The sequence below is a fragment of the Triturus cristatus genome, chromosome 10 (genome assembly GCF_964204655.1).
Source record: "Triturus cristatus chromosome 10, aTriCri1.1, whole genome shotgun sequence".
NCBI classification, from domain to species: domain Eukaryota; kingdom Metazoa; phylum Chordata; class Amphibia; order Caudata; family Salamandridae; genus Triturus; species Triturus cristatus.
The window spans coordinates 324,940,601-324,967,650 of record NC_140593.1 but is presented as its reverse complement, the minus strand read 5'-3'; the positions used below and the strand labels follow the sequence as shown (position 1 = coordinate 324,967,650).

Genomic DNA, 27,050 nt, shown 5'->3' with positions numbered 1-27,050 from the left:
CAGTATTTGGAAATGACGCCCTAAATGCGACCCTTCCAAATACCGAATCGCTAACACAAATTATGATTCGTAATATGTTACCGAATTGCAATTTGTGCTTATGTACATTTGAAAAAGCATCGCAAACTGCCCAAGTCTGCAAATGGCCTATTTCGGACTGCAAAAATGCTTTGGACATCTGGCCCTTAGGAACACCATCACCCTGGTATTAGTTCTTGAGGTGACAAAATATCGGAGTAAAAACAGCATATGAGACAAAATATTGTGTCAAGAATATCAAGGACAAAAATATCGTAGAGGTACATTTCTATAGGTCAGCCAAGTTTTACTATATGTAACTCCACATATATGTACTTGACGATATATATATCTTCAAGGTACGTAGATGTGGAGTTAAGAATAGTAGATGTATACTTACCATTTGCAATTCCTGGCCCAATATTTTGGTCCTCAATATCTTTCACATGATATTCTGTCCACACAATATTTGTGTTTCTGATATTCTGTAAATGCAATATTTTAGTTTTTGATATTCTATCAATGATCCAGTTCTTGAGCCTTTCGCAACCATTCAATCGGTGAATGCTGATAGTTCAGCTAATAAGTTATCACACTCATGGATTGCCAACAAACCCCAACAGGCCACACCAGTAGCATGTGTACACTCTACAAGTGCTAGTAACTAATTATAGCAAAACATAAGAGAATTTCACTACTGCTACCTGAGTGCCTTAACTTTTATTGAATTCTCTCAACTCCATAATTTCAGAGTACCTTCACTGCAACTCCCTCGTACTTTAAAAAAAGTTACCTTTACTATATTATTTTTATGTGTACTATTTCTAGGTCTATTTATTGCTTACTATACCTCATAATTGAGACCTTCATTTTAACTATAGGTTGCTAGCACTGCCCCTGTTCAAATGTTTAAGGGACTCTAACAAGATCCTAACCCTATTAGTAGTAAAATGCCTTATTACTGTTCTTATAAATATTTTTTAATGAAGTCTGTTGGCTTATTTTCATTTAATCTAAACTAAGCTACGGTATGTCCTGTCTAAACCTTCTATAACTCATTGCAATATCTGTGTTTAGATGGTTTAGATATATTTAATTATATTTAAAATTATTAGAACTCCATAGTTTATCCTAAAATTCATTGCTTTATTATGGTTTTTCTATCTAATTATAATTAATGCATTGAAATAAATTACTTTTCTTATTAAAGTGGTTCTTTTGCATGAATCGGGAAGCACCAAATCACACACTTTTTAAAAGTTGCATTAATGGATTAATTTGAATTCTTCTTATGCATTGTTACTTTTTATGTTAACTTTTACATACTCTTTACATTTTAGTCATTATTTCTAAATAGTTTTTAAACAATTTAGTTACATTTTAAGTCAAAGTCCAAATGCACAAGACAAATTGATAGCAGACAAATCAAAGCAAAGCTGTTAAAGTAAAAGTAATGGAATTAAATTAGTTGGGGGGGGGGGTTCCTGAACTATTTCTATTGACCTTGTCGGTGGGCTGGGGTTTGATCTAAGGAAGTAATTCCTGAAAGCGAAACAATGCATTTGTTGAGACTAATGTGTTCCTTAGGAATGTGCAGAGGTTAAATTCCACTGACTGGGATGTGCGAAGTTCACAACTTCATGAAAATCCAAAGTTTTTGTGACTTCATAAGCCTCTCGAGTCGATTACATTTTTGTTGATTTTTCCTCCCAAAGCATCTGTGTTATATAAAAATTCCCCTGCCAAAGCTGTATTGAGTAAGAATTATTCTGCAAAAGTTAGATTTTGAAAGATGTTTAATCAACAGTATCATTTTAAATCTTTGTGCCAACTTCATGAATTTTAAAAAGTTGGAAATATTTATAAAACCTTGAAACCACAGGGATAAGTGAAACTGCCTAAATTCGCACACCTCTACAGACAGGTAATATTCCGGATGTACCTAATTTTTAGTTAATAAATAAACTCAAAAACATTTAAAGCTAAAAATTTTAAACAACAGTATGTATTTCGTAAAAAGGTACTATATACCTAGACTAGATTTGAACTAAAATATGCAGTGCTGTATAAAATTGAGAATTGAAAGCATTTTCCCAAAATTAAGTTTGGAATCCTTGCAAGCCTTCAATAATTGAATTTGAATACTGGATATTGAAAACCCTATATATTTAGCTTTGGTTTAGGGCTTATACACAGATAAAGCATATGAGTATCCTTTTCAACACTGATTCATAGCTCCATGTTCACAAAGTTCAACAAACATTTAGTTGGCGCACAGAGCAAGAACCACCGTAGCACACACACACATTTACATTCATCATTATGGATAGCTGATGCATAGGGTGATGTGCCTATAAAGATCATAGGAGGGTTTATGTGGTCAGATGGTGAATAATAGCAGGCAAACACGGTTCCTGTGCACCAGGAAAGCACCACATGATATGACTAAGAGGAGCTCTAGTGATGCACATCTGGAGAGCAATGGATGATGTGCTTCACAATAGTGCTAGACGATATACCTCACCAGAGTCTCATGTGTCTCATTAGCACACTAGGTTTTGAGTGTCAGGGTAGGACAAGTGTTGTGCATCAGGTGAGCAGGTGTTGATATCTATTTGAGGGGCTGAATACTATGCATTATGAGTGCACCAAGTGATGTGTAGCATTGGCTACAAGGTAATTCACACTTGCGACACACGGTCATACATAAGAGAGCTAATGTGTCTTTGGACCCCATATCATGTCTGGCAACTTCAGCCATTCCTAGACTACTTGGACAAGATAATTTTGCATGTTGGGATTAACAGGCCAGTTCTGACAATTGTAAAATCAAGGCAGCAGGTCCTAGAATGATGAAAGACCAGACGTGTTGAAATGTTTCCCACATGACACTGGCCACTTGGTGGTTCTGCGCATAACAGACTGAATAGAACAGTAAAAATAAATCATCCACTTTAAAATTATAAGAGTTTTTAATTTGTTTGAAATATACATTTCTTCTCCTCGACAATCTGCCATAGTTTTGCTACTTTAAAACGTTCTTCTCTTTGTTCTTCTCTAACATTCTGAACAAAAAAGTGACTCGTAATGACCTGTTCTTATATTTTAATGAAGCATTTTCCTTCAGACAAAATAGGCATCATGCAATAAATCAATTTACAGAAATGCGTGAAAGGTAACATTGTGTAACTGAATTAAAGTTGAGACTGTCTGTCAGATGCACTGGCTGCCTTGAATAATTTATGGGAAGATTTCTTTCTCGGGGTATCTCACAAAAGAGGGTCTAATTGGAATACTTATCACCATCCAATGTACTACTCCACTTAAAGTATCTAACAAAATGTATGGGGATGGTACAAAAGGAAGAAAAAGAGCAAATACAGAAAGAAAGGGACTAGGAAGTGCTGTTGTGTTAAGACGAGAACCTATACTCCCCCTAGGGTGACATGCTTCATCATAGGGTCCCTTCTTCACACTAGAACTGCAAGGTACCCAGTGTGGGCTTCTACCTTCCCGTAGGAGAGGAGCGGGGTTTTTTTTGCTGTCAACCGCACTACTAGTTCTATTTTCTGTGGGGAGGGAGGGGCAGAGAGCTAACAAAAAGTGTGTGTAAATTAAAACTATCTCCTGGTGGGTGAAGACAAATTTTATTCTGGCGCCCCCAATGGATAGAGGCTTGGGTATGGATATTCCCCTATTCTATAATCTGGTCAACATGTTTCTGCCTATATAGACCTCACAGGTTCATGGCAATCCTCAGGATCCAAACTATAAGTCACTCTGCTTGAGATAAAAAATCTGAAAAGTGAAAACCATACTTTCAATGGTATGGATCAACCTTGTGGTACCAACATCTGGTAGAGTCCACAAGATACTCTCTTGCGGTCCCAGTGTGAAGGGGAGACCCTATGATGAAGCATGTCACCCTAGGGTGAGTGAGGGTTCTTGTCTTAACACAACAGTGCTTCCTAGTCCCTCTCTTTCTGTTGTTGCTCTTTTTCTTCCTTTTGTACCATCCCCATACATTGTGTGAGATAAGATTTCTTTCTCACCAGTGCCCAACCAATGAAATCAGAAAATGCTATTAAACGAATGCGGTGGAAATGTAACACTCATGCCTGTAGAATGATTGTGGTGTCTTAACAAATAGAAAACTAGAAATGTCATCACTTGCATATTATATCATTAAGCATTCAGCGTACCTGTTTGTGATTAAGATCTTTCTATACCAGCAGATCATCATCACATCTTTGCATATTAACATTGCCAACATCACTATAGTTTTCTTGGAATTAAAAACTTGCAGCTAAAGAGTTTCTCCAAATGAATATGGTATCTCGTTAGTTAAGCTGAGTAACTTAAGATGTTTCTTACCGAAGATACTTTTTGTTATTTCTTTATGTAGGACTAACAAATAACGGTGAGACTCCAGTGTGGATAGGACTTAATAGCCTTAATTTCAACAGCGGATGGCAGTGGAGTGGTGGAAGTCCATTCAGATACCTCAACTGGGCACCAGGTACGTTTGATGAAACTATGACTAATGTTTCCCAATTAAATGTAACTTTCACAAACACCATCACCTATCAAATCAATTAATATTGATATACAAGGCTAAAAGTATAAATATAAGAGTTTGCAAAAAACATTGCACACACATGTACACAATTGTAAAGTGGATACATTTGGGTTTTGGGGGTAATTCATTGGTAAATAGTGTTAAATCCTAGATGTATTGGTTATATTTTGATGGTTGTTTAAATAAACTGTCTAACTAGAATACTTTCAACATTGTTTTGAAACATTATATTCTAGATATCTGTAATAAGTAAAATATTTCTTAAAATTGATTCATTCTATTTTTTAACATGTTTCTGTCTATTCTTCCAAAAATATTTAACAAAAAAAGGTAAGCGCTTTCTAGCCTGGCTAGAAAGATGCGTTTCTCAAAATACCTTTAGAGGTAAGTAGAATGTACTGTATTTTCACTGCATCACTTAAAGTAGGCGTGTGCACATTTTCAACCTTTGCTTCGAAGTTGTGTAACTTGACAAGCTTTGCACTTTTAGCAGTTTGCTTACTTGCAGGACATTATTTCTACAAATAGTTTTCACGGGAGTATTTTCTTGCAAAAGCTGTTTGGGTGAAGAATTTACCCCTTAATGTGGTGCACGTTGCAAAGGATTATTCAACAACCCTACACTGAAAGGAAGTTTACTCCTGTGATTTTATTTTTTGTACATTTTATAAACGTCTTAGGGTTCATAAGCCCTCAAACTCAATTTTAAAAAATCACAAAGTTGTGAAGGAACAATTTTTAAAATATGTTTTGTAACAGTTTTTTGATTAATTAAAACATAGACGTCCATACTTTAGATAAGTAAATCAAAAAGATTAACTCACATTAGTCATGACGTCAAAGTCTGCTGTGATTAAAATGTCAATACTTAGGTAGCATTCCTACTTTTCAACATTGTTCAGCAACCCTTATGAGCTGCTTTAAGATTGCTATTCTGAAAGGGAAACAAGCAGACTCTTAATTGTATTAATGAATTCACTGTTACCTGTTACAAGCCTTAAAGGTACCTTTAAAGCCTTTCTTTTTCTTCAAGCTTCATGGGAAGACACTCAACATATAACTCCTTTAGCCTGTTATCACTTAACCCTAGCTGTATTACATATAAAATGGACCAGACTGGCCGTAGAAGCCATCAGGCATTTGCCCGGCTGGCTGGAAGGGTGGGGGCCAGTTTTGTATCAGTGGGGAGTCTGTTTTGTTACTGAGAGCAGGCTTTGCAGCAATGCTGCAATATTGTCTCCAATAACAAAAGCAGAAGTGCTGGGGGCCAGTTTTGTTAAGCAGCAGTGCTTCAAGCTGCCCCTAATCGCCCCCCTCGGGTGTGGGACATTTGACAAAATTGCCAGGGGTGCTTTGGGTTCCCAGTCTGGCCCTGCATATAAAGAGCCACCCCCCAACACACACATGCATGTATCACACCAATTCTCATCTTTCACAATAGGCTTCTTGTAGAGAACCAGGCACCATTAAGCTAACTTCCCCTTTCACACTTGGATCCAGAACATTTGTATTGACAGGTGGTTACTCAACCCGACAAAGGAAGGATATGCACCAGCTACCACTTGAAGCTCCCATGTTTTCTTAGGGCTTACGGCAAATCCACACCTGGTGCCTATTATTGTAAACCTCACAACCCACAGTCTTTCTAAGCAATACAGCATTCAATTCAACATTGACTCTGACCTATGAAATCTCATCTTCTTCCTCTACCATAATAACCAGGCACAGGTAGCTTAACAAAAATTCTTCTCAGTGTTGCTGATTATGGAAATCTCCATTCCTACCACACATTTCCAGAACCAGAATTTGCAGTTTGTCCATTACAGCTCACATGCCACCATTGTGAGCATGGTAGAAGCAGATCACTGCTCCCAAGGAAGATGTTTGAGTAAAATAGAGTATATTTTCAGAATACTTTTGGCATTCACAGGAAACTCAAGGATGGGAAAGAATGTTCTGACTGCGAAGACCAAATTAACAAGTAGTGCCTGTTATAATTTGAGTTTCTGGTGTGCTACGTTATGCATCTACGCAGGCAGAACCCACCGCTCTAGTCAGGGCAAGTAAGTTATACACCAATGATAAACTGTGCTCATCCCCTTGGTAGCTTGGCACAGAGCAGTCAGGCTTATCCCAGAGGCAATGTATAAAGCATTTGTGCAACACACTCACACCGACAACACAATAAATACATCACAAAAGAGACTCCTGCCTAGCGAGGATACTTTGAACCACCAAGAAGGTTATTCTTGAATAATAGGGCTGCTGCAATTCCAAAACTTTCTAAGAGCTCACTGCAAGGTTTGAAGCAGAGGCCTTTTCCATACTAGCATTCAACAGTAACTGATATTTTGATGCCATAAAACTGCATAAGTTGAATAGTAGATACCTATCTAATCCTGGTATCAGCATAGCGAGGCAACGAAGCTGCCTTTTCAGTGACCACTATGAGGAGCAACATTAGTTAGCAACATACTGAGCCCAGTATATACAGCACTTTGGGGAAATACCTGAAGCATGGCTAGTTGAGAAAGCTGGTTAAAACACAGGAAAAAAACTGTGTAGCTCCTATTAGTCAACATGTAGGGCCCATTCCATAGTGTCTTGCTAGAGAAGTACAGCGGGATTTAAGCATTGTTGAAAGCGGGGCATGCCTGTAAGTAGCTAACATGGAGAGTCAAACATTCATAAAAATAAACAAATATCTTCTACAAAATGTATGATCTCACAGACGTCTACAAAACGCATGTGGTTTGCTGAGGGAGAGCACATTCACTTTCAGGGGATGTTTGCAACTAGCCCTTAGTTGATGCTGATTTCTTCAGTTCACTTTTGGGCTATTTTCTTATTAAATTTGCTGCTCCTTTTTCGGGTCCCAGTAAGATATATGCAAAGAGGAATTGACAAGAGGCTTGATTTTTATTTAATATTCTTGTCAGAGGCATGCGCTTGGCGGCATGCGCGTCCATCTGATGTGTTTTTCAATTAAATGGTGGCACACTTAAGTGTTAATCAATCAATCACAACGCAATTATAGAGCACAGCTAATCACCACCTGAGGTTGCTGCTGCGGCAGTGTGGCTCAGTCGAACGACCAGGCCTTGAGTCCCGTACTGAATTCCAGCAGCGAGGATGAGGACCGGAGGTGAAGGGGGAAGGTCGTTCCAGGACTTGGCCACGAAGCAGAAGAAGGAATAACCTCTGCTGTAGCTTTGATGTATGCGTGGGGTGTGAGCAAGATGAAGGGCGGCAGAGCACAGGTTTCTGGAGGTTTCATTGAAGATCAGTTCTTGGTTGATGTATGCTGGTCCTTGGTTGTACAGGGCTTTGTATGTGAGGATCAGCATACTGAAGTGACATCTCTTCTGAATGGAGAGACAGTGGAGCTTCTTGAGGTAAGGGGTGATGTGGCTGCACTTGGGGGGGTTGAGGATGAGTCTGGCTGCTGAGTTCTGCATGGCCTGTAGTCTCTTCAATTGCTATAAAGTGATTCCTGCATAGAGCACATTTCCATAGTCCAGCCGGCTGGTGACTAGGGCTTGGTTGATGGTGCATCTAGTGTTGAAGGGGAGCCAGTTGAAGACTTTGTGGAGCATGCGGAGTGTGAGGAAGCAGGTGATTGGAGACTGTGTTAATCTGGTTTCTCATAGTGAGCTAGCTGTCCAGAGTGATGCTGAGGTTGTGGGCATGTTCTGTCTGCGTGGGTGAGAGTCTTAGTTCGGAAGGTCACCAGGAATTGTTCCACAGGGAGGAGTTGCTTCAGAAGATCAGTACTTCCATTTTGTCCTTGCAGAGTTTCAGACAGTTGCCTTTTATTTTATTTATTTATTTATTATTTATTCATTTATAGAGTTTTATATAGCGCGAACGTGACCCTTGGGTATCAGATCGCTTCACAGTTACATGAGGTACATTTGGAATACAGCGGGTATAGCAGCATTAATTTTATCCATTCCGTGAGTTTCGTCATGCACCTGTGGGAGTTGGCCCTCATAGTGGAGGACTCTTCTGATAGCGAGAGGATGAGCTGGGCATCATCGGCGTAGTATAGGATGTTTACTCTGTGGGATCTGATGATGTTGGCCAGGGGGGGTCATGCAGGTGTTAAACAGGATGGGGCTAAGGGATGAGCCTTGAGGGATACCGCAGGTGATGCTCTTGTGTTCGGAAGTGAAGGGAGGAAGGTGTATTCTCTTGGTTCCCCCCGTCAGAAAGGAGGTGATCCGTATGAGGGCATCTCCTTGAATTCTGATACGGTGGAGCCTGTTGATAAGAGTGTGGTGGGAGACACTGTCAAATTGGTCACATAGGGCTCTGATGTCATCTGTGGCTGCGATGAGGGTGGTTTCTGTGTTGTGGCTGGTGCGGAATCCTGACTAGGAGATGTACAAAAGATTGTTGTTCTTAGAGAGTTCTGTGAGTTGGTGCTTGATGGTTTTTCTCCAGGACCTTGGTGGTAAAGGTGAGCAGAGAGATGGACCAGTAGTTCGCGAGTTCCCTGGGGTCGGCGGACTGTTTCTTGAGAAAGGGTTTGACTTCGGCATGTTTCCATTTGTCGGGGAAGGTTGCTGTGGTGATGGATGCATTGAAGATGGTGGTGAGTTCATTGCTGATCGACTTACTTCCAAGGTTGAAGATGTGGTGGGGATACGGGTCTGTGGGTGCTCCTGAGTGGATGCAGTCCATGATACTGGTGGCAAATTCTTTAGTGAGCAGGTCTCAGGTGCTTAGCATGAGGTCGGGGTTTGTATCTGTGGGAAAGATGAGGCTGAGGATGTTGGCAACAGTGGATTGGGGCTCAAAGTGTTTGTAGATGTAGGAAATCTTGTCATGGAAGAAATCTGTTAGGTTGTTGCAGAGTTTCTGGGAGAGGGTGCTGATGTTTTCCAAGGCTGCAGGGTTGTAGAACTCTCTGACGATGTTGAATAGTTATTTACTGTGGTTGCAACTGGCCTAAGTGGGGTGGGCTAGGGTGCTCCTCTACGTCTTTTTCAGCAGTGGATGGTATTGGTTGAGCGATGTTTTGAAGGGCGGTCTGTCTGTTGCATTTTTTTCTGGTGCGTCACCTTCTTTCAAGTTGCTTGCAGATGCGTTTGGTGGTTCTTAGTTCTGTGGTGCACCAGCTGGCCTGTTTGAAGGGTCTCTTTGGTTTGGTGGGGTTGATCGGGGCAACTCTGTCGGCTGTCTGTTAGGAGAATGTTCTTGGTAGGTAGAAGTGTGCAGGGGAAGGAGTTGAGGGTGTTGGTCCATTGGCTCTCCGATACTTTGTTCCAGCTTCAGTGAGAGGTGTTGGGTATTTTGGTGGTGGTGCTTGGGGGGGCTGTGATGGTGAAATGGATGATGAAGTGGTCAGTCCACGTGAGTTCAGTGATAGGGCTGTACTTGACTTTGTTGCTGCCCATGAAGATAGGGTCAAGCGTATGTCCTGAAATGTGTTTGGGGTTGGTGACTAGTTGTGTGAGGCCTGGGGTATTCATGCTTTCAATGAAGCTGGTAATGTGGCCATTGTCTGGGTTGTCTAGGTGGAAATTGAGGTCTCCGTGGAGGATGTCGTTATTGGAGTCAATGGCGAGCGGGGCGATGAAGTCAGGGATAGTGTTGCTGTAGCTGGGGTAGGGTCCTGGCAGGCTGTATGTGAGGGTGCTTCTGATGGTGGTTTTGCCATCAGTGTGGAGTTGGAAGTTGAGATGTTCCATGATTGGGGTGGCATTGTATGCCGTGTTGGTGCAGCGGAAAGTTTCCTTGCTTATGATGGCGATTCCACTTTTGTGATTGTTGATGCAATCTCGGTGTGTTATCTTGTAGTCTTTGGGCATTGCTGAGGGGATGCAGAAGCGGATGTGGGGTTGGCAGTGCTTAATTTGCAGGAAAAAAGGATCAGAGACCTTACCAGGAGCCTACTGTAGCTTGTACCATCCATTGCCCCTGACTGCAACCAATGATAGTACCAACACAACTACTGACCCTCACACTCCTAGAAGTGTGGCAATTCAGAATATTCCAGGCACCCAAAACTATAGCAATATCTTGGGGCGCAGGTAGTAGTAATTTCTAATGTATATTGTATTAATAAACAATAATTGTTGTACTCATGTGTATATTACACAAACATCGCTACCATCTGGCAGACTCTCATAAGTGCACATGTTGACAGTTAAGTGTCAGTGCCGAGCACCAGAAACTACTGGCTCAAATTAAGCACTTCCCCTGAGTCTTTCATATATCTCATATATTCATTGGTCCTTGGCTGAATGGGGACTCCCCTTGGGGAACTGGGGGTCCTGAAGGCCTTAGCACCCCCCTGCATCACAAGGGATGGAGGGGCCTGCATTATTCCCCTGCTGGTGCCTATTAATCAGGATACATTCAGGGTTGGTCCACCAGGGTCCTCCTGATGGTGGGTTTCACTCTGCAGGTTTAGGCCTAAGGTTCTTTCAAAGGTGTCCGTTTAGTCTACCACTTTTGTCAATATTCTCAGGAAGCATTGCCGATTTTTTTTTGCTTCACCCTGTGTCTTCCACAGGGTTTATATAAATATTTACTCTATAGGGATGGTGATGACGAAAAGTTAATGCAACGAGTAATTATAGGTATCCATTGTCACTTGAAGACATCAATGTCACATTCATGATGTTCCCTCTCCCCCAAACCATATCCGTCCACAATTGGGGCTTGGTATTACTCAGAATGTGGGGTGGGGTATTAGGAATATATCTCCCAGGCAAGGCTACAGCTCACACTGTCAGTCTTTCTATGTAGAAGACCTTGATTGGGAGTAATTATTTCCAGTAAGTAATCTGGGCACGTGACACATGTCTGAGGAATTCATTAATTCTTACAGGGAGAAACATCTAAGTAATAAGCCTGCAAATTAAGAGTTTAAGTTTCACTCAATTAGTTTACCACTGCTGTAGAATCAGTTTGCGTGGACTGCTGGGGTGGTTCAAAAAAGTGTACATGGTCTCAGGGACAATGCATACGCATGCATCTGAAAGGACATCCATTTAAAGAAGAGCCGTTGATAGGGTAAGAGAACAGAGCGCTCAGGTGGTGGGGTACCATGATTGAGAAACAATTGTGAAGGCACAACGTTTACAGGTTTCTTTTCATTCTAATGTATGTCATTCCTAATATGCATAACATAGAGTTTCTAAGCTTAATTTGCACTGTCAATCTGATCAGTAATAATTTTTTTGCACTTGTCTGTTCTTCAGGAAGCCCGTCTGCAGCTCCCGGAAAAGCCTGCGTCACACTCAATCCTGGCAAAGGAGCAAAATGGGAAAATAAAGAGTGTGCTCAGAAACTGGGGTATATCTGCAAAAAAGGAAACATCACTTCTTCCACTTTCATTATTCCTTCAGGTAGATATTGGTAGAAGTGGCACTTTCTAGTTAGATGAGGCGAGGCCCTAGCCAGGCAGAACCTACCACTCTCGTCAGGGATTGATGATTACACTCACTGTATAATTGACGCTCACCCTTGGGTTGCTTGGCACTGAGCAGTCAGGCTTATCACAGAGGCAATGTGTAAAGCATTAGCACAGCACTCACTCACAATAAATACACTGAGCACCACTAAGGAAATTTCACACGTGATGTATGTAAATAACTTTTGTACTTAACACAAACAGTAATCAACACAACATGAACATCATGTATTTCTGGGCATAAATCACACTTGGAAATGTTATAAGCATTACTAGCCCCAACCATGTTGAAATGACACCAATAGTAGGCACACTGTGCACAGATCCTATTCTACCCCTCAGCACCCTTATGCGGTACAACATGTTGTTGAACCTTGGCCTATCCTGGCAATTCTTATAATTAAATACCACACAGTTATAGTGTGCCATCCAGGTCACAACAATATCAGAAATATGTACATGCAAAGAAGTATAACACTTTAGCAGCACCACGGGCAGAGGCCGCAGGGGTAAAACCAATGTCAGGCATAGCGTTCTTCTGGCAAGAAATCAATGTGTAAGGCAACACCGCTGGCCAGTGTCTTTACTCACAGGTGATACGCAGACTGTCACTCCCACACACACTCACTCAGCACTAATACGTAGTGCAAAGGATATCAGGCAGGTCTGTACGCAACGCGCTGGCCCACTTAAGCACACAGCACCGTAATGTAGTGCAACTGCTACTCAGCAGGTCAAATGATAGCACACTGCAGACCCTGTGCTCCAAGTCTTCTTTCACCCTCCAACTCACCCTGACTACCCTACAACCACAGATTGGAGATAACCAGCCCGTCCTCTGATACTAGGCCACACGCTGCTGAAGTCACACTTAGTCAGGGTGCCCAAGAAGCAGTTGGGGGTAGGTAGTGGAACTTATTAGGAGGAAGTTGTCAAATGAGGATTTGGCCCCCAGTTGTCAAATGGGGATTTGGCCCCCACTCTCAAAATTCACCCACAGGATGCAGAGCAGAAGCAGGCTAAGTGCAATAGTCGGTCACTCAAAAGGGGCTGCACAAGGGCCTTCCAACACCAGCTCAGTTCTGCAAAGCACAGGGGTAGTCACACAGTCTTTTGACCTTCTTCTGATTGCTCTCGGAAGTGTTCCGTCAGCAGGGTCAATCACTTTCACTACCCAGGCCCAAGCCGGGTAATACTACCTGACAACACACTGTCATTGGGGGCCAGGTGAGGAGAGGGCAGTTGGTCAACCACACTGAGGGCCAAAAAGGGAATAATCGATGAATGAGGAATGAAGCAGATGAACCTCTTGGAAGGAAGAGACACCCCATCAGGTACACATCAATCAGAGTCGCACCCAGGCAAACCGGGCACAACATCTGGTGCATGGTGACACGAGTCGCACCAGACAATTCTGACTTCCTACAATGAAGAGTTGCACTCTCAGTACCTTCCTGTAAATGAGGCACAATGTACGGTGCATGTTGATATGGGTCACATCAGACAATTCCGCTCACACACAACAAAGAGTCACAAAGTCCGTACATCCCTGGAAATTAGGCTCAACGCCTGGTGAGCATTGATACTGTCAGACCAGGCAATTCCGGTCCCACACACAGGTGAAAGATCAGCAATGTCGCACAAGGTAAAATGATACACTACTACGGTTACACCCCCACCTCCGAGGGTCCCAAACTGTGAATCGGACACCGCACGCAATGAGCATACAGTCGGCGTGTTCCACAAGAGAGATGCAGCGCGATCGACGATGCGGGGCACGCTGGATCCTGCGACTAGTAAATCCGCTCACCAGCCTGTTGAGGTCCCTAGATGCAGGGGGCACACACCTTAGATGTGGGCAAGACTCCTGGGGCTCTGCACAAGGCAATCCGGTCTCCAGGCACAATTCTTAGCTCCACACTCACGCCGATCTACCAGTTGTGATCCAACAGACAAGCTGGGAATCTAAGAGGGCACCGCTCTCCAGGTGTCGCAAGTAGATTATGTGGTTCCCTTGTAACAGATGTACAAGAACAGGGGACACTCCAAAAAGCCCTTTGAGAGCACACTTCAGGGTGCCACACAGCAGCCAGCCCAGGCCAGCCACTATGCAGGATGGGTGCATGGGTGGCCAACAGATTCCTCTGGCAGTGTGCACCATACAGTCCAGTTTCGCCTGTTCCACATTGCCACAAATGTATCTCTCCCCTGATGAAGTATGCCAATAGTAGTTATACTGTAGTGTGCCTTTGAAGTGGGGGTGGATCAGAGGGTCTCCCTTTGCCAGTCCTGTCTGCCATGAGGCTGCAGAACGCAGGTCATAATCTTTAGTGGGGCAATGATCTGGCTTTCAGAGGCAAAGTGTCAAAACCACTTCCTCCAATCTATCCAGCCAGGCCCTCAAATGGTCGAGGTCTGTCATTCCAGTTGCATGCCCTGTGTTTTATAGCTGTGGCTGAGGAATGCCCATATGTGCTCCCCCAGCTACCAGTGTGGTATGGAGTCAACTGTAAGGCACACAAAGATTTTTAGAGCAGAGAAATACCCACTTTCTAGAAGTGGCATTTCTCTGCTAGTAATGGCAAAACCACCTCTACCACAGGAAAGGGTTTGTCATTGCAAATCCAATGCTAGGAAACATTATGAGGCCTCTCTACTGTAATCCACTATTGCAACCTGAGGTCATTTCAACCATTTCTCCATGTTAGCCTATGGGAAGAGCAAACCTCATAGGTGGTGGGTAGGCTAGTGATTTAGAAAGGCCTACCTGAGCATAAGTGCAATTGCACACACACAGACCTGCAATGGCAGGGTGGACACAAGTTTAACAACACGATAAGTGCAAACGTGCACACAGGCATGCAATGGTAGACTTGTGACATGCTTAAAAACATCAGGGTAGCACCAATTCCTAACGTGTAGAAAGGGTGCATGCACTTTCACACTGCATTTACAGTGGGAAAGTGCCCAAAGCCCTAAGGCCAGTACAAGAAAATCAGCAAATTCGAGGATGAAAAAGCAAAACGTTTAAGGAAATACTTCCTGAGGAGTACCATTCTGTGGCATCATATCAATGATTGCAAAGGAAGAGCCCCAAAGTCTTAGCAATGTTGAAAAGACTGTGGAGTCTCTTCTTGTGACTCTTGTTTCAAAGATATTTGGGGACAGGCCATTGCCCAGTTTTCATGAACAATATCCAAAGCTAATTTGAAAATACTATTAGCAAAGTTAACTTCATACAGAGATTACTCTAGATGACAGCTGGACAAAAACCTGTGGTTGTAATAGACAATGATTGCTACTATAGACATTATCCTGGTTCCTATTATGAGCCTTGTTAGAGATTGGGTTTCTGGTTGACAGAGGTATGCACCCTGCCCAAGCATGAACCACAATCCTAGTCATGGTACTTTAGATACACACTCTAAATTAACCTGTGCTTACCCTCAGGTAGCTTGGCACAGAGCAGTCAGGCTTAACTTAAGAGGTAATGTGTAAAGTACTTGTGCAACTCTTTAAACAGTAAAACAGTGAAAACATCACACAAAAAGATACCACACCTAGTTGGAACAATTGGGCTTAATTTATTGAAAATACATGATTAAAACAACAAAACTCCAAAGAGTATAACTAGAGGTATACATTTTCAAAGAATAAACTGAAATCTAGTGGTTAAAAGGATAAGGTGCATACAGTGGCTATCTGGTTGCGTTAGACCAGGTCAAATCCAAAAGTTCAGGCCTGCTGCTATGGAGTGTGGGTCGGATATAGGGGACAACCTTGGCCGGCTTCAACGCACCTTGTTTGCGTCAAAGTCGAAGGCCGAAGGTGATGCATCGACATCAAGGCACGTAAAGTTGAAGATACGTCGGCGAAGCGATGCACCTGATCCTTGCAGCAGCGGTGATGCGTCATCGTTGAGCGAGATGCCCCGGTTCTGAGCAATGTAACAGCGTTGATGTGTGGAGTTCTGTTTCAGAAGCAATTTATACCCACTTCCAAGGGTCCAGGACTGGGTTGGTACCACTTGGTAGAGCAAGAAATAGAGATGGCAGAGTCCAGGTGCTGTAGCGGGGTGGTTGGAAGTCTTTGATGTCCCTGAAACTTCAAAACAGGAGGGAAGCCAGCAAGCCCTTGAAGTCACTTTGGTTCTGGCTTGGAGAGATGCAAGTCCAGTCCTTCTCACTCCCAGATAAGAAAGGCAGTAGGCAGCAGGTGAGAACAGCAGAGCAGGAGTCCAGCAGAGTAGCGGTCGAGCAGAGTGGCAGTGCTTTCATCAGCACAACAGTCCTTCTTACCGGCAGTGTAACCACAGGTCCTGAAGTGTATTGAAGTGGTAGGTTCAGAAGTCCAGTACTTATACCCAGTTGTGCCCTTGAAGTTTGGGAAACTTCAAAGAGATACCTTTGAATGCACAGAGTTCCTGCTCTCCCTGCCATGGCTCTATACACTACAGGGGGTATGCAGTCTTTTGTGTGCAAACAGGACACAGCCTATCCAGGTGTAAGTATCAGCTCCTCCATCACATCCTGCTCTGAATGGCCCATAAGGATGTGGATGGCACATCAGTCTCACCTAGGCTCCCTAGGCTGTCTAGAATTAATGCACAAAGCCCAACTGTTACGCACCTTTGATGTGTATTCATAGACAGTCAGAAGGCACCAAATGGCTAAAGTAAGAAATAGCCAACCTTCCAAACGTGGCATTTTCAGAATTACAATTTAAAATCTGACTTCACAATAAATTGGGATTTTGAGTTATGATTCCAAAGACACAAAACTTGGGGGTCCGATCTCTTCGCAATTCTCACAATCAGTGCTGTAGGCCCACTAGTAGCATTTAATTTCCAGGCCCTGGAAATATGCACTGCACTTTGCGGGTTCTAGCTATTGTTACAGGCCCCAAAGGGAACATTCTCACAGCTTCCAGTGTGTGCTGTTTTTGTCTGGAGTGCTGCAGTAGCAAGAACTTAATCTTACTTGAAAAGATTGGGAAAACTGCTCCATTGTCTTGTGGCATTCCCTCAGCCTTTTTAGAAGCAGCCTATTTGAGCGCCTTTGTTTTTTGCTGAGAAGAATGCCAAATCAACAAAAAAAGTTGAGAATTATTAACATATACATTTAGCTCTGTCTGATTCTATCCACAGAATCCTTCATAATAGAAGTGAAAACATTTCTGATGAGCAATTGGTTGGCCTAAGATCATAACCTGTGTTGATTGATCTTACCCTTTGTTTATCATGACTACCATCCCACTGATCTCCTATGGAGGTCCTGTTCCACAATTTGTTATTCTTCTCTGATTGTATTTCTATTGGATTTGCGATTATTCCTGTGTTTTTACCTGTTTTGTGCTCCTCCCCCCTGTAAAGCGCTCTTATACCCTCATGGGTCATGTTTGCGCTATATAAAATTTCATAAATAAATAGTATCATTTTAGATTTTTGGCCACTGCCTACTACCCAAGGGTGCCCCACACAATTCACAATGGAGAAGCTTTCCTTTGAGGTGTTAGTAATTTGTCGATGTTTTTTTTAATGCAAATGCATTCTCGAACATAGATACATTGCACTGTGACTCACAAACTTCAGGGAATATCCGTTTCATGCCTCTGAATTGTGATTCGGAATGAGTCACAAAACTCCTTATGGGATTCGGAAAGCTTCCATTCCCAAATCGAAAAACACTTTAGAACACTCTTAAAAAACATTTTGCAGCTGCCCCTTTATTATTTTATTGCATGTTAGTCTACAAATAATGTTTATAGTGAACGATTCATAACTGGATTCACATATTTTGTGTAGCTAATCGCTAAGCCATTGATAGAGATCTGGGTAACTAAAATATTCCCACTACCACGGATAGAGTAATCTCACAGTTACACGCACATACATTCATCATACGCTAGGGCCCATTTCACTAACATACATTCAAAAACTCTACCAGCAATAAACCTGTGGGAAGAAAACCTCCTGATCACCCAGCATCTATATCGAGGTCGATAAGACCTGGTTTTGTGACTATCCTAACACAATCTATACAACATGTACAATAATGATCAAAAATATAAACCCAATAATTGACAAAAATGAATATCCAACACCATGTTTAAAATTATATTGCTTTATCTAAATTAGTCAAAGTAAATCAATCAGAGTAAATCATTTCTCATAGTTACCTATTCTAACTAAGTGTCAGAACTGGTCAGGACAAGTCTCTCGGTAAAGTCTCTCAAGACGAAGTCCCTTTAGCATCGATCCTCAGCAACGTAGATTCACGCAGCAAGGCAAAATGGCAAGTGGCAAAAGACCCTCCCTAGGCTAACATTCTTATAGTAAAAACTACAATGGAAACACACATTACAGTTTGCAGTATCCGCTGAATCACTAAGCAAAGCGAGAAGGAAGGAATGTATCATTGCTACATCTGAAAATCTTCGCTCAGGAAAAGTTCACAAAATATAAAACTACGGAACAGGAACCAAAAACTACAATGTATCTAATAAGTTCCGTCTCTCCTCAGCAATCGAGCCACAGTTCATAAGTTTTCTCCAAGGCTCCTTTGTTTCACAGAGACTACCAAGGACGTTCCATTTCTTTTGGAGATCCTCCAGACTGCTGATGTCCTCATGGAAAATTTCACAGAAAGGACTATGGTCAGTTGACTTCAGGACCATTTCCAGCAGAGGTCTCCCTTGTCACATCACAGAATATGCCACAGCCAGGCTTCAAAATTCAGCCATCTTTTGTACAGGCCTCCATAGGCCGCAATAGACCATCTTAATTTAAAAAAACAAAATAAACGTTACTACAGCATAGTGATTAAACAATGTTAGCCCCACTAATACCCTTATGTGAATGTATTTATCTAGCTTTGCAACATAAAAAGCATTAATTCGAAAAGCATTTTGTGCTCAAAAATAAACAGCACATAGCAACATTTAAACATGAAAACTTGCACGTTATTATTAAAACAGAAACAGCACACACATGCTAACCCTCGTGTAACTTTCTCTTATGTTAAGACAAACGGATTGGTTAATATAAACACACTTGCACAAGACAAATAATTAATTGTTAATTATTAATAAATTAATAAAACGCATAAACATGCTAGAGCTTCAAAAGGCCCTGAATTTTCTAAATGAAAACTCTGCTCCAGCAATCCCCCCTTTGGTGATTTTATCACCAAATAAACCCCCCAAAAAAATTAGTGAAAATGTAATCCCATTTTAGGAGAAATCAGAAATGTCTTTTCCCTTTACACAACATTACACACCAGTCACTCTTTCATCATCCCTCTTTGTCTCCAAATAAACACTCTCCCTCAATTCTTCCAATTCAATTTCTCGTAGTTCTCTTTTCAACCTTTTGTTTTTCTTTTCTTTATTCACTTTCTTTTTCCCCTCCCCTGTTTTTATAACACACACACACTAATCTTAGTATCAACAAAGCAACAATTATACAAGACAGAGGAAACAATATTCTACCTATAATAGTACTACCTATTTTTGCAATAAAATCCTTAACAGCTATCATCTTATTAGCTATTTTAGTCCACAAACTCCCAGCTTCAAGTGGTACTAATTCTTCATGCAAATCAGTAATATTTTTGATATAGACCTTCAGGTCTTTACTTTCATCAGGAATGTAAGTGCAACAATGTTGAACTTTCAGCATTCCACAGACTCCACCCTCCTTGGCCAATAGAATATCAAGGGCAAGTCGATTTTGCATAGACATGGCACGTACGGCACTTAATTCCGTATTCACCAAAAGAAACCCTCCTGCGGTATTTGTCGATAAGCGATCAACCACTGTGGACAGTTTCCGAATTCCATAAGCATTTAAAGAAATTCCCACTGCTGGAATCAAAACCCCAAAAATGTCACCCACAATTTCAGACCAAGTTTCTCTCTTAAAGCGTGTTAATAAGTTAATATCTTCTACATCTCTTATTTTATCTGTATGAAAAATCTTAGGAAAAACTAGGCCCACATAACACGTGCCATACCAATGGTCAGGCAACTTGTAATAAGCCTTGTTCCCACAAACATAGTACACTCCTGGAAAAATTGTATCTTCTCCACCTCTGAAACCCCAACCTGTTGCAATGAAGTATGTATCATGGCACTCACTAGTTCCAACAAAATATGTATCATATTGGGATTTCTTTCTTGTAATGCAAAGTTTACCCTTCTGTGGTGTATCCAAAGCTAAAGTTGGACTAACCCCATTTCTCAACTCTTTTCCCATCTCAATGTCCCAAATTGTCTCACTCACTTTATATTTCCCTGCTTTCTCATGCATGTTCAATCTCCTTTCTTCTACCATATCCAGGAAAGCTCTCTCCTCTTCTTTCAGACTGCAAGTTAAATTATTCTTAAAAATATAATCTAATGTTAATCCTTTTTCTTCAATAAAAATCTCACCAAAAGTGTTAGCTTCTTTAGCTGGATTCAGCTCTTTGTTCATTGGCAAGTGCCCAAAAATACTATCCCTTTTAGACATCTTATAATCTACTTTCCCTAACAAATAAAAAACACTACTTAAAATACTACAAGAAATACCATATGTAGCTGGCAAATGGTGATAAGTAACACCCTCTGAAACGGATGCAGGTAATTGCATACAAATGTAGCAATCCCTCACTTCCATTGTTTTCACATATTCATATAACAACTTTGAAAAAACATTACTAGAAAAATTATTAATTGACCTATCTTTATGTATGTAAGTATTACTCATTCTAATTGGAATTACTCTTTGTGAATTCTTCTCTACACTTGTCATATTTTCTGTATTCATCTCAAATTCTACTTTAAAAGTAACTAATAAAATTAAAACACCCCATAGAAGCATTAATAATCCAGTACAGCAGCAGCACATCCTACACCACCTTTTAAAGAAGGCACATCTATTTTGATTATTCTCTATGTTAGCCATTTTTCTATTTTGCTTTAACCTCTACTACTCCACTACTGAAATTAGAACTCTCAAATTCTTCAACGTTTGTTCCAAACTCTTCAGTTTCTCCAAAGATCTTTTCGTTCACTCAATCCAAGTGAATCCTTCTTCTACTCAGTTTGGATATTCATCATTTTTCACTCCAATTTCTTCAACATCAAACTGTATTAGATCTCCAGTATCACAATCCCCAGTCTCTGACTCTTCTCCAATATCAGTCAAGAGTACTTTCAGGATTTCACCAGTATCTTCCTCAACCACTTTTCTCAAGACCACTTCCGGATTATCTCGAGTCACTGTTTCTTCTTTTCCTTCTTCAGACAGTGTCACATAAGACCATTCCGGTGATCTGTACTTTTGGTTGGGTCTTCTTACTCTTTTTATTTCTACTGGTTCTTTTGATTTCTTTGATTCTTCTCCTTCAGCTTTTGAAGTTTGACTCGATACTTCATTCACTTGTTCAGCTTTCGATGTATTTGCTCTTATTATCCTGTATCTCAGTCTTTTAACTCCGTTATTAGGCCATCGATCTCCTTTCACAACCTTTTTCGGCCTTACTTCTTTCTTATTCCTTTCTTCAATCCAAGTTCTCTTTCTCAGAACTCGACCTTCTGTTTGTTCATTTTCATCATCCAATTCTGTCTCAAGTGCCTTTTGTTTTCGTTTCACAGCAGTTTTCTTTTTCTCCACAGATTTTTTTACCACTATTTGAGACTTCCCTACTTCTCTCCCTCCTCGGGTCTCCGACACGCAATCTTCTTGCTGTCTACTTGTCCCTTCACCTAGCTCCTCATGAATGTTCCCTACACCTCCTCGGGGGTCTTCCGCAATCTGTCCCTCTCTATCTTCTTCTGACCCTGCTTCCTCAAGTATAATCTCAAGTGGTTCTTCAATCTCCTCCTCTTCTGATTCAGGAGTAATCTCTGTGTGATTTCTCTTTTCTTTTCTTTTTCCTCCACTGCTACTTGAAACTTCAGGCTCTTTCACAGAATCTGATCTTCTCTCTGATACTCGCAGTGATTCTCTTGAAGCTTTCTCTGCTTCTTTTCTCACTGATTCCGTATCCTCAGTATCTTCACCATCACTGGAATCTGACTCTTCAAAATACTCTTCACCAGTCCCTTCTTTTGGATTTGGAACTCTCAGAGTATGACTTGCATGTACCCAGTGCTTCACTCCAGCACACTTTACTGCAGTCGTCGTAGTCAGAATAACTTGTCTTGGCCTTCCCCACCTTGGAATCAAGCAATTTCTTCTTCTGTGCACCTTAATCCTCACCCAGTCTCCTGGACTCAGATCATGGGCTTGCTTCTTCTCAAGTGTGGTAGCTTCTTCTCCAACCTGGTGAAACACAGAATGGACTGCGTCAGCCAGGCCTTTACAGTAATCCAAAATCATGTCATCAGTTATTGTCACCAACTTATTTACAGGCACGAATGCATGGCGCATTGCACGTCCCATGATTATCTCATGCGGGCTCAAACCTGTAGTTCTATCTGGATTAGATCTCATAGTCATCAGAACTAGAGGTAACACATCCGGCCATTTCATGCCAGTGGCTAAGCACATTTTTCCAATTCTATTCTTGATTGTGCCATTGATCTGCTCAACCACACCAGAAGCCTCTGGTCGGTATGCACAATGTAACTTCTGCTGTATTTTCAATGCTTCACAAATCAAACCTATGAGCTCATTTTGGAAGTGTCTACCTCTGTCAGACTCAACTGTAACTGGAAACCCGTACCTAGGAATCAATTCCCTCAACAGTAACTTTGCCACTGTTAATCCATCATTTCTTCTAGTCGGGTAAGCTTCCACCCACCTTGAAAACAAACAGACTACCACTAGAACATACCTCAGTCTGTTCACTTGGGGCATTTCAATGAAATCAATCTGCATTATTGTAAAAGGACCTCCTTCTCTGCCAATTGTCCCTAGACTCACCACTGTCTTTTTCCCAGTGTTAAATTGCTGACAAATTAAACACCTTTGACAGATGCTCTCTGCAATTGTCCTGAACTTTGCATTGTACCAGGTTTGCTTAAACGACCTTACCATCGCATCCCTCCCCCGATGTCCCTGGCCATGATACATCCTTGCCATTGACGACAAGATGGAGTTCGGCATTACTGGTCTGCCATCTCTGTAGATCCAAACATGGTCTGTTTCTCTTGGAGCACATCCTGCTTTAATCCAATCTTTTTTCTCTTCCTCTCCTGCCTCATCCTGTAACTGCTTCACTTCATCCCATGTTTCTAAGACATTAGTAAACATCACAGAAAGAAAAGACATTTCCCCCTCTCTGTTCCGATTAATGGATTGATTTGTCTTTGCACAATACTGCGCCACATCATTAGCGTAACGGTTTCCAACCGTTATAAAATCATCTCCCTGACCATGGGCAGCACATTTTACAACTGCCAACTCCTTAGGCAGCTGTATCGCCTCAAGCAATTTACCAATCATTTCAGCATTCTTTATTGGAGTTCCACCCGATGTCAAGAAACCTCTTTGTAGCCAAAGTTGGCCAAAATCATGCACAACTCCAAATCCGTACTGACTATCAGTCATCACAGTTGTCCTCAAATCTTTTCCAATTTCACAAGCTTTTGTCAATGCCACCAATTCAGCAACTTGCGCAGATTTCACTCCTTTCAACGGTGATGCTTCCATGACCTCTGAAACTTTGCACACTGCATATGCTGCACATAACACACCATTATCATTTCTCAGGCATGATCCATCCACAAACAACACATGGTCATTTTCAGGTAAGGGAATATCCCTTATGTCTGGTCTTGGTTTTGTACAGTACTCAAGCACATCCAAACAATCATGATCATCTTCCATTTTCACACCCACATTTTCAATATCTGGTAAGAGTGTTGCTGGATTCACATTCACACATCTCTCAAGAGTCACATTTGATGCTCCCAGAATCACTTTCTCATATTTTGTCAAACGACTATGTGACATGTACTGAGTTCTGCTCCTTGTCAAGAGAATTGCCACATTGTGAGGTACGAATACCCTTACAGGATATCCCATTATGATTCCCTCACTTTGTTCCAGACTTCTACATGTTGCAGCTACAGATTTTAGACAACCTGGTAAACCCACAGCTACAGGGTCAAGTGTCGATGAGAAATACGCAATAGGCCTTCTCAATAAACCATGCTTCTGAATTAATACTGAAAGTGCACATCCATTCCTCTCACTGCAGTACAATTCAAACTCCTTTTCATAGTCAGGCATACCCAAAGCTGAAGCCTCACACATTCTATTTTTGAGCTCTTCAAATGCTGCCATTTGTTCTGCATCCAGATTCAATGGATCTGTCATCTCACTTTTTGTCAATTTAATCAGTGGCTTCGCAATCAGTGAAAAATTAATTATCCACTGACGACAATATCCCACCATACCCAGGAACATTCTTACTTCCCTCTGGGTTTTTGGAGCTTTCATTTCTCTGATTATTCTGATCCTGTCATTTGTCACTTTTCTCAGACCTTTTTCAATATTGTGTCCAAGATAATGCACTTCTTTCTTGCAAAATTGCAATTTGGCTGGAGATACCTTTAACCCTCCATCTGCCAGATGATTCAGTAAAGCTATGGTATCCACTTCACAAGCTTCACGTGTCTTCGATGCCACCAATAGGTCATCAATATATTGTACTAGCACTGAACTCTCGGGCATGATCAAACTTTCCAACGATTTCTTCAATAACTGATTGAATATCGAAGGACTCTCCGTATACCCCTGTGGGATACGACACCATGCTAAAATACGCTGGCCAAACCTAAATGCAAAAATCGGCTGGCTATCATGATGCAATGGAATTGAAAAGAACGCATGACACAAATCAATCACTGTATACCACTCAGCATCATGTGGAATTTGATACAGAATCACTGATGGATTTGGCACAATAGGACAACATGCCACCACAATTTGATTAATTTTTCTCAAATCCTGCACAATTCTAAATTTCCCATTGGGCTTTTTCAGTCCCATTATCGGTGAATTACACGGACTACTCAATAATTCTCTCAGGACTCCTTGCTGAATCATTTTCTCAATTATAGGAGTTATCCCTTCAATTATTTCTGGTGTCATTTTGTACTGAGGAATGTTAGGATATGTAATTCCCTCTTTCACTGCAATTTTCACTGGATCTACATTATTCATCAATCCCACATCCTCTCCTGTAAAATCCCACACTGCCCTTTTCACTGTGTCTCTTAGTTCTCGAGGCAAATCCTCCGGATCAAACACAGCAAATGCACCAATTAACTCACTTTCCCTATTTTCTAGAGTCATTCGGTACAAAACATCCTCATCTGGTGTCTCAAAAGCTATTCCATCCGGTGTACAAAAAATTGTACAATTCATCTTGCACAATAGATCCCTACCTAGCAGATTCACTGGACTCGTGTCACAGACAATAAATCTGTGCATGTCTGAAAATTTCCCTATCTGTACTCTTACTGGTTCAGTAAGACGTGTTCTGATCTGTGTATTAGCTACACCAACTACTTGGATTGCTTCATCCGAGAGAGGAAGATTTCTAACATCTGTTGACCTGACAGTTGATCTTGTCGCACCTGTGTCTACCAAAAAAGTAACACTCTCCTCATTTATTTTCCCATCCACAAATGGTCCTGCCTGGTCTATTTCTAGAGTTGCACCAAGTATGCACTCTTCCTCCTCTCTTCGGCACCATCAATAATCACCCTCAGACTCACTCCCTTCACTTTTTAACAAGTACTGTTGTACTTTGTTAGAACGTTTTGGTTTGTTTACCTGCTCATCATTGTAGAATCCTGAATCCTGATTATACTTTTGTACCCCTCTATTCTGCGGCAAGGGCGGTTTTGGCTCTTGATTCTACTGTCTCACAACTTTCTGTTGTTGCTGTTGATTATTCCCTTCATTCTGCACCTGTTGATTTAATGATTTGTTATCATTATTCACTAATGGTGGATTAGGACATTCAGACCTCCAGTGTCCCAGTTGGCCACAGTTGTGACAAGGGAACTTTTTTTTCGCTTCTTCCAGACTTCCTTTCCCTTTCCCTGCAAATCTAGGTCTATTCCCCACATTATTTCCTGGATTATTCGCTTGTTCCACTAACTGTGCTTCTTGTCTCTCCGCAACTTTCACTTGTGCCCACATCGCTTTCTCTTTCAGCTTTCTTTGTTTTGCTTCAATTTCATCACTGAAGTATTTTGCATGTCTCAAAATCTCATCTACTTTCTTACTCTGCCAATCCACTGTGTGTTCACGAATTCTCTCACCAATTTCAGGTCTCAGGCCATATACAAACCTGTATACAAAATGACTCAAATCTTTGTCACCCAGGTGTTCATCTCCACTGAATTGTTTGAATGCTAGTATCAGCCTTTCGTAAAAAGCATGAACTGATTCTTTTGCTTCCTGTTGTGTTTGATCTATTTTAACCCAGTCTGTCTCTTTTGGAGGAACTTTACTCTTCAGGTATACCATCACCTGATCGTATTTTCTCATTACCTCTGGATCTGGTGCCCCTGTTCTTTGATCTCTTGGATATTCCTCAGTAGGCCAACTCACAACTATTTTACACTCAGTCCACAAGTCTGCTGGAACAATTATATCAAACAGACTATTCAGGTCAACCCACAGCACTTTTGACAATTTCACAAACCTATCTACCTGCCTATACCACTCGACGGGCTTTTCTCTCAATCGAGGGAAATCATTCGTAAATGATAAAATATCCTGTCTAGTCCATGGAACATGTACATATCCTCCTCCAGGTATTTCTCTCATGGGATAATTATTCACTGGTTTCTCCTTTTCTCTCACTGGAAATGCTGAATAAGTCGTTCTATCCTCAGATTCCTCTCTTTTCTTATACCACCTATCCTTCCACTTTTCTACATCACCCCATCTTCGCAATAATGCCACCATTTCCTTAATCTGTCCTGTTCTACCAGTAGCATTCAAGTTTTCTATATCTTTCTCTGTAAAATCCATCCTGTAGGTTTTTTGTAAAGCCTTCACTTTATCAATGTCAACTC

The 27,050-nt window shown here is 41.4% G+C and overlaps 1 protein-coding gene across 1 annotated transcript in view; it reads left to right on the top strand.

Moving 5' to 3' along the window:
* The window catches only part of MRC1 (mannose receptor C-type 1), an 841,411-nt gene that overhangs the window by 194,511 nt on the left and 619,850 nt on the right, over positions 1–27,050 (top strand). The window contains exons 5-6 of the mRNA XM_085631521.1: positions 4,424–4,537; positions 11,812–11,958. Coding sequence (XP_085487647.1) covers positions 4,424–4,537; positions 11,812–11,958 — 261 coding nt within the window. The remainder of the gene's footprint in view (positions 1–4,423; positions 4,538–11,811; positions 11,959–27,050) is intronic.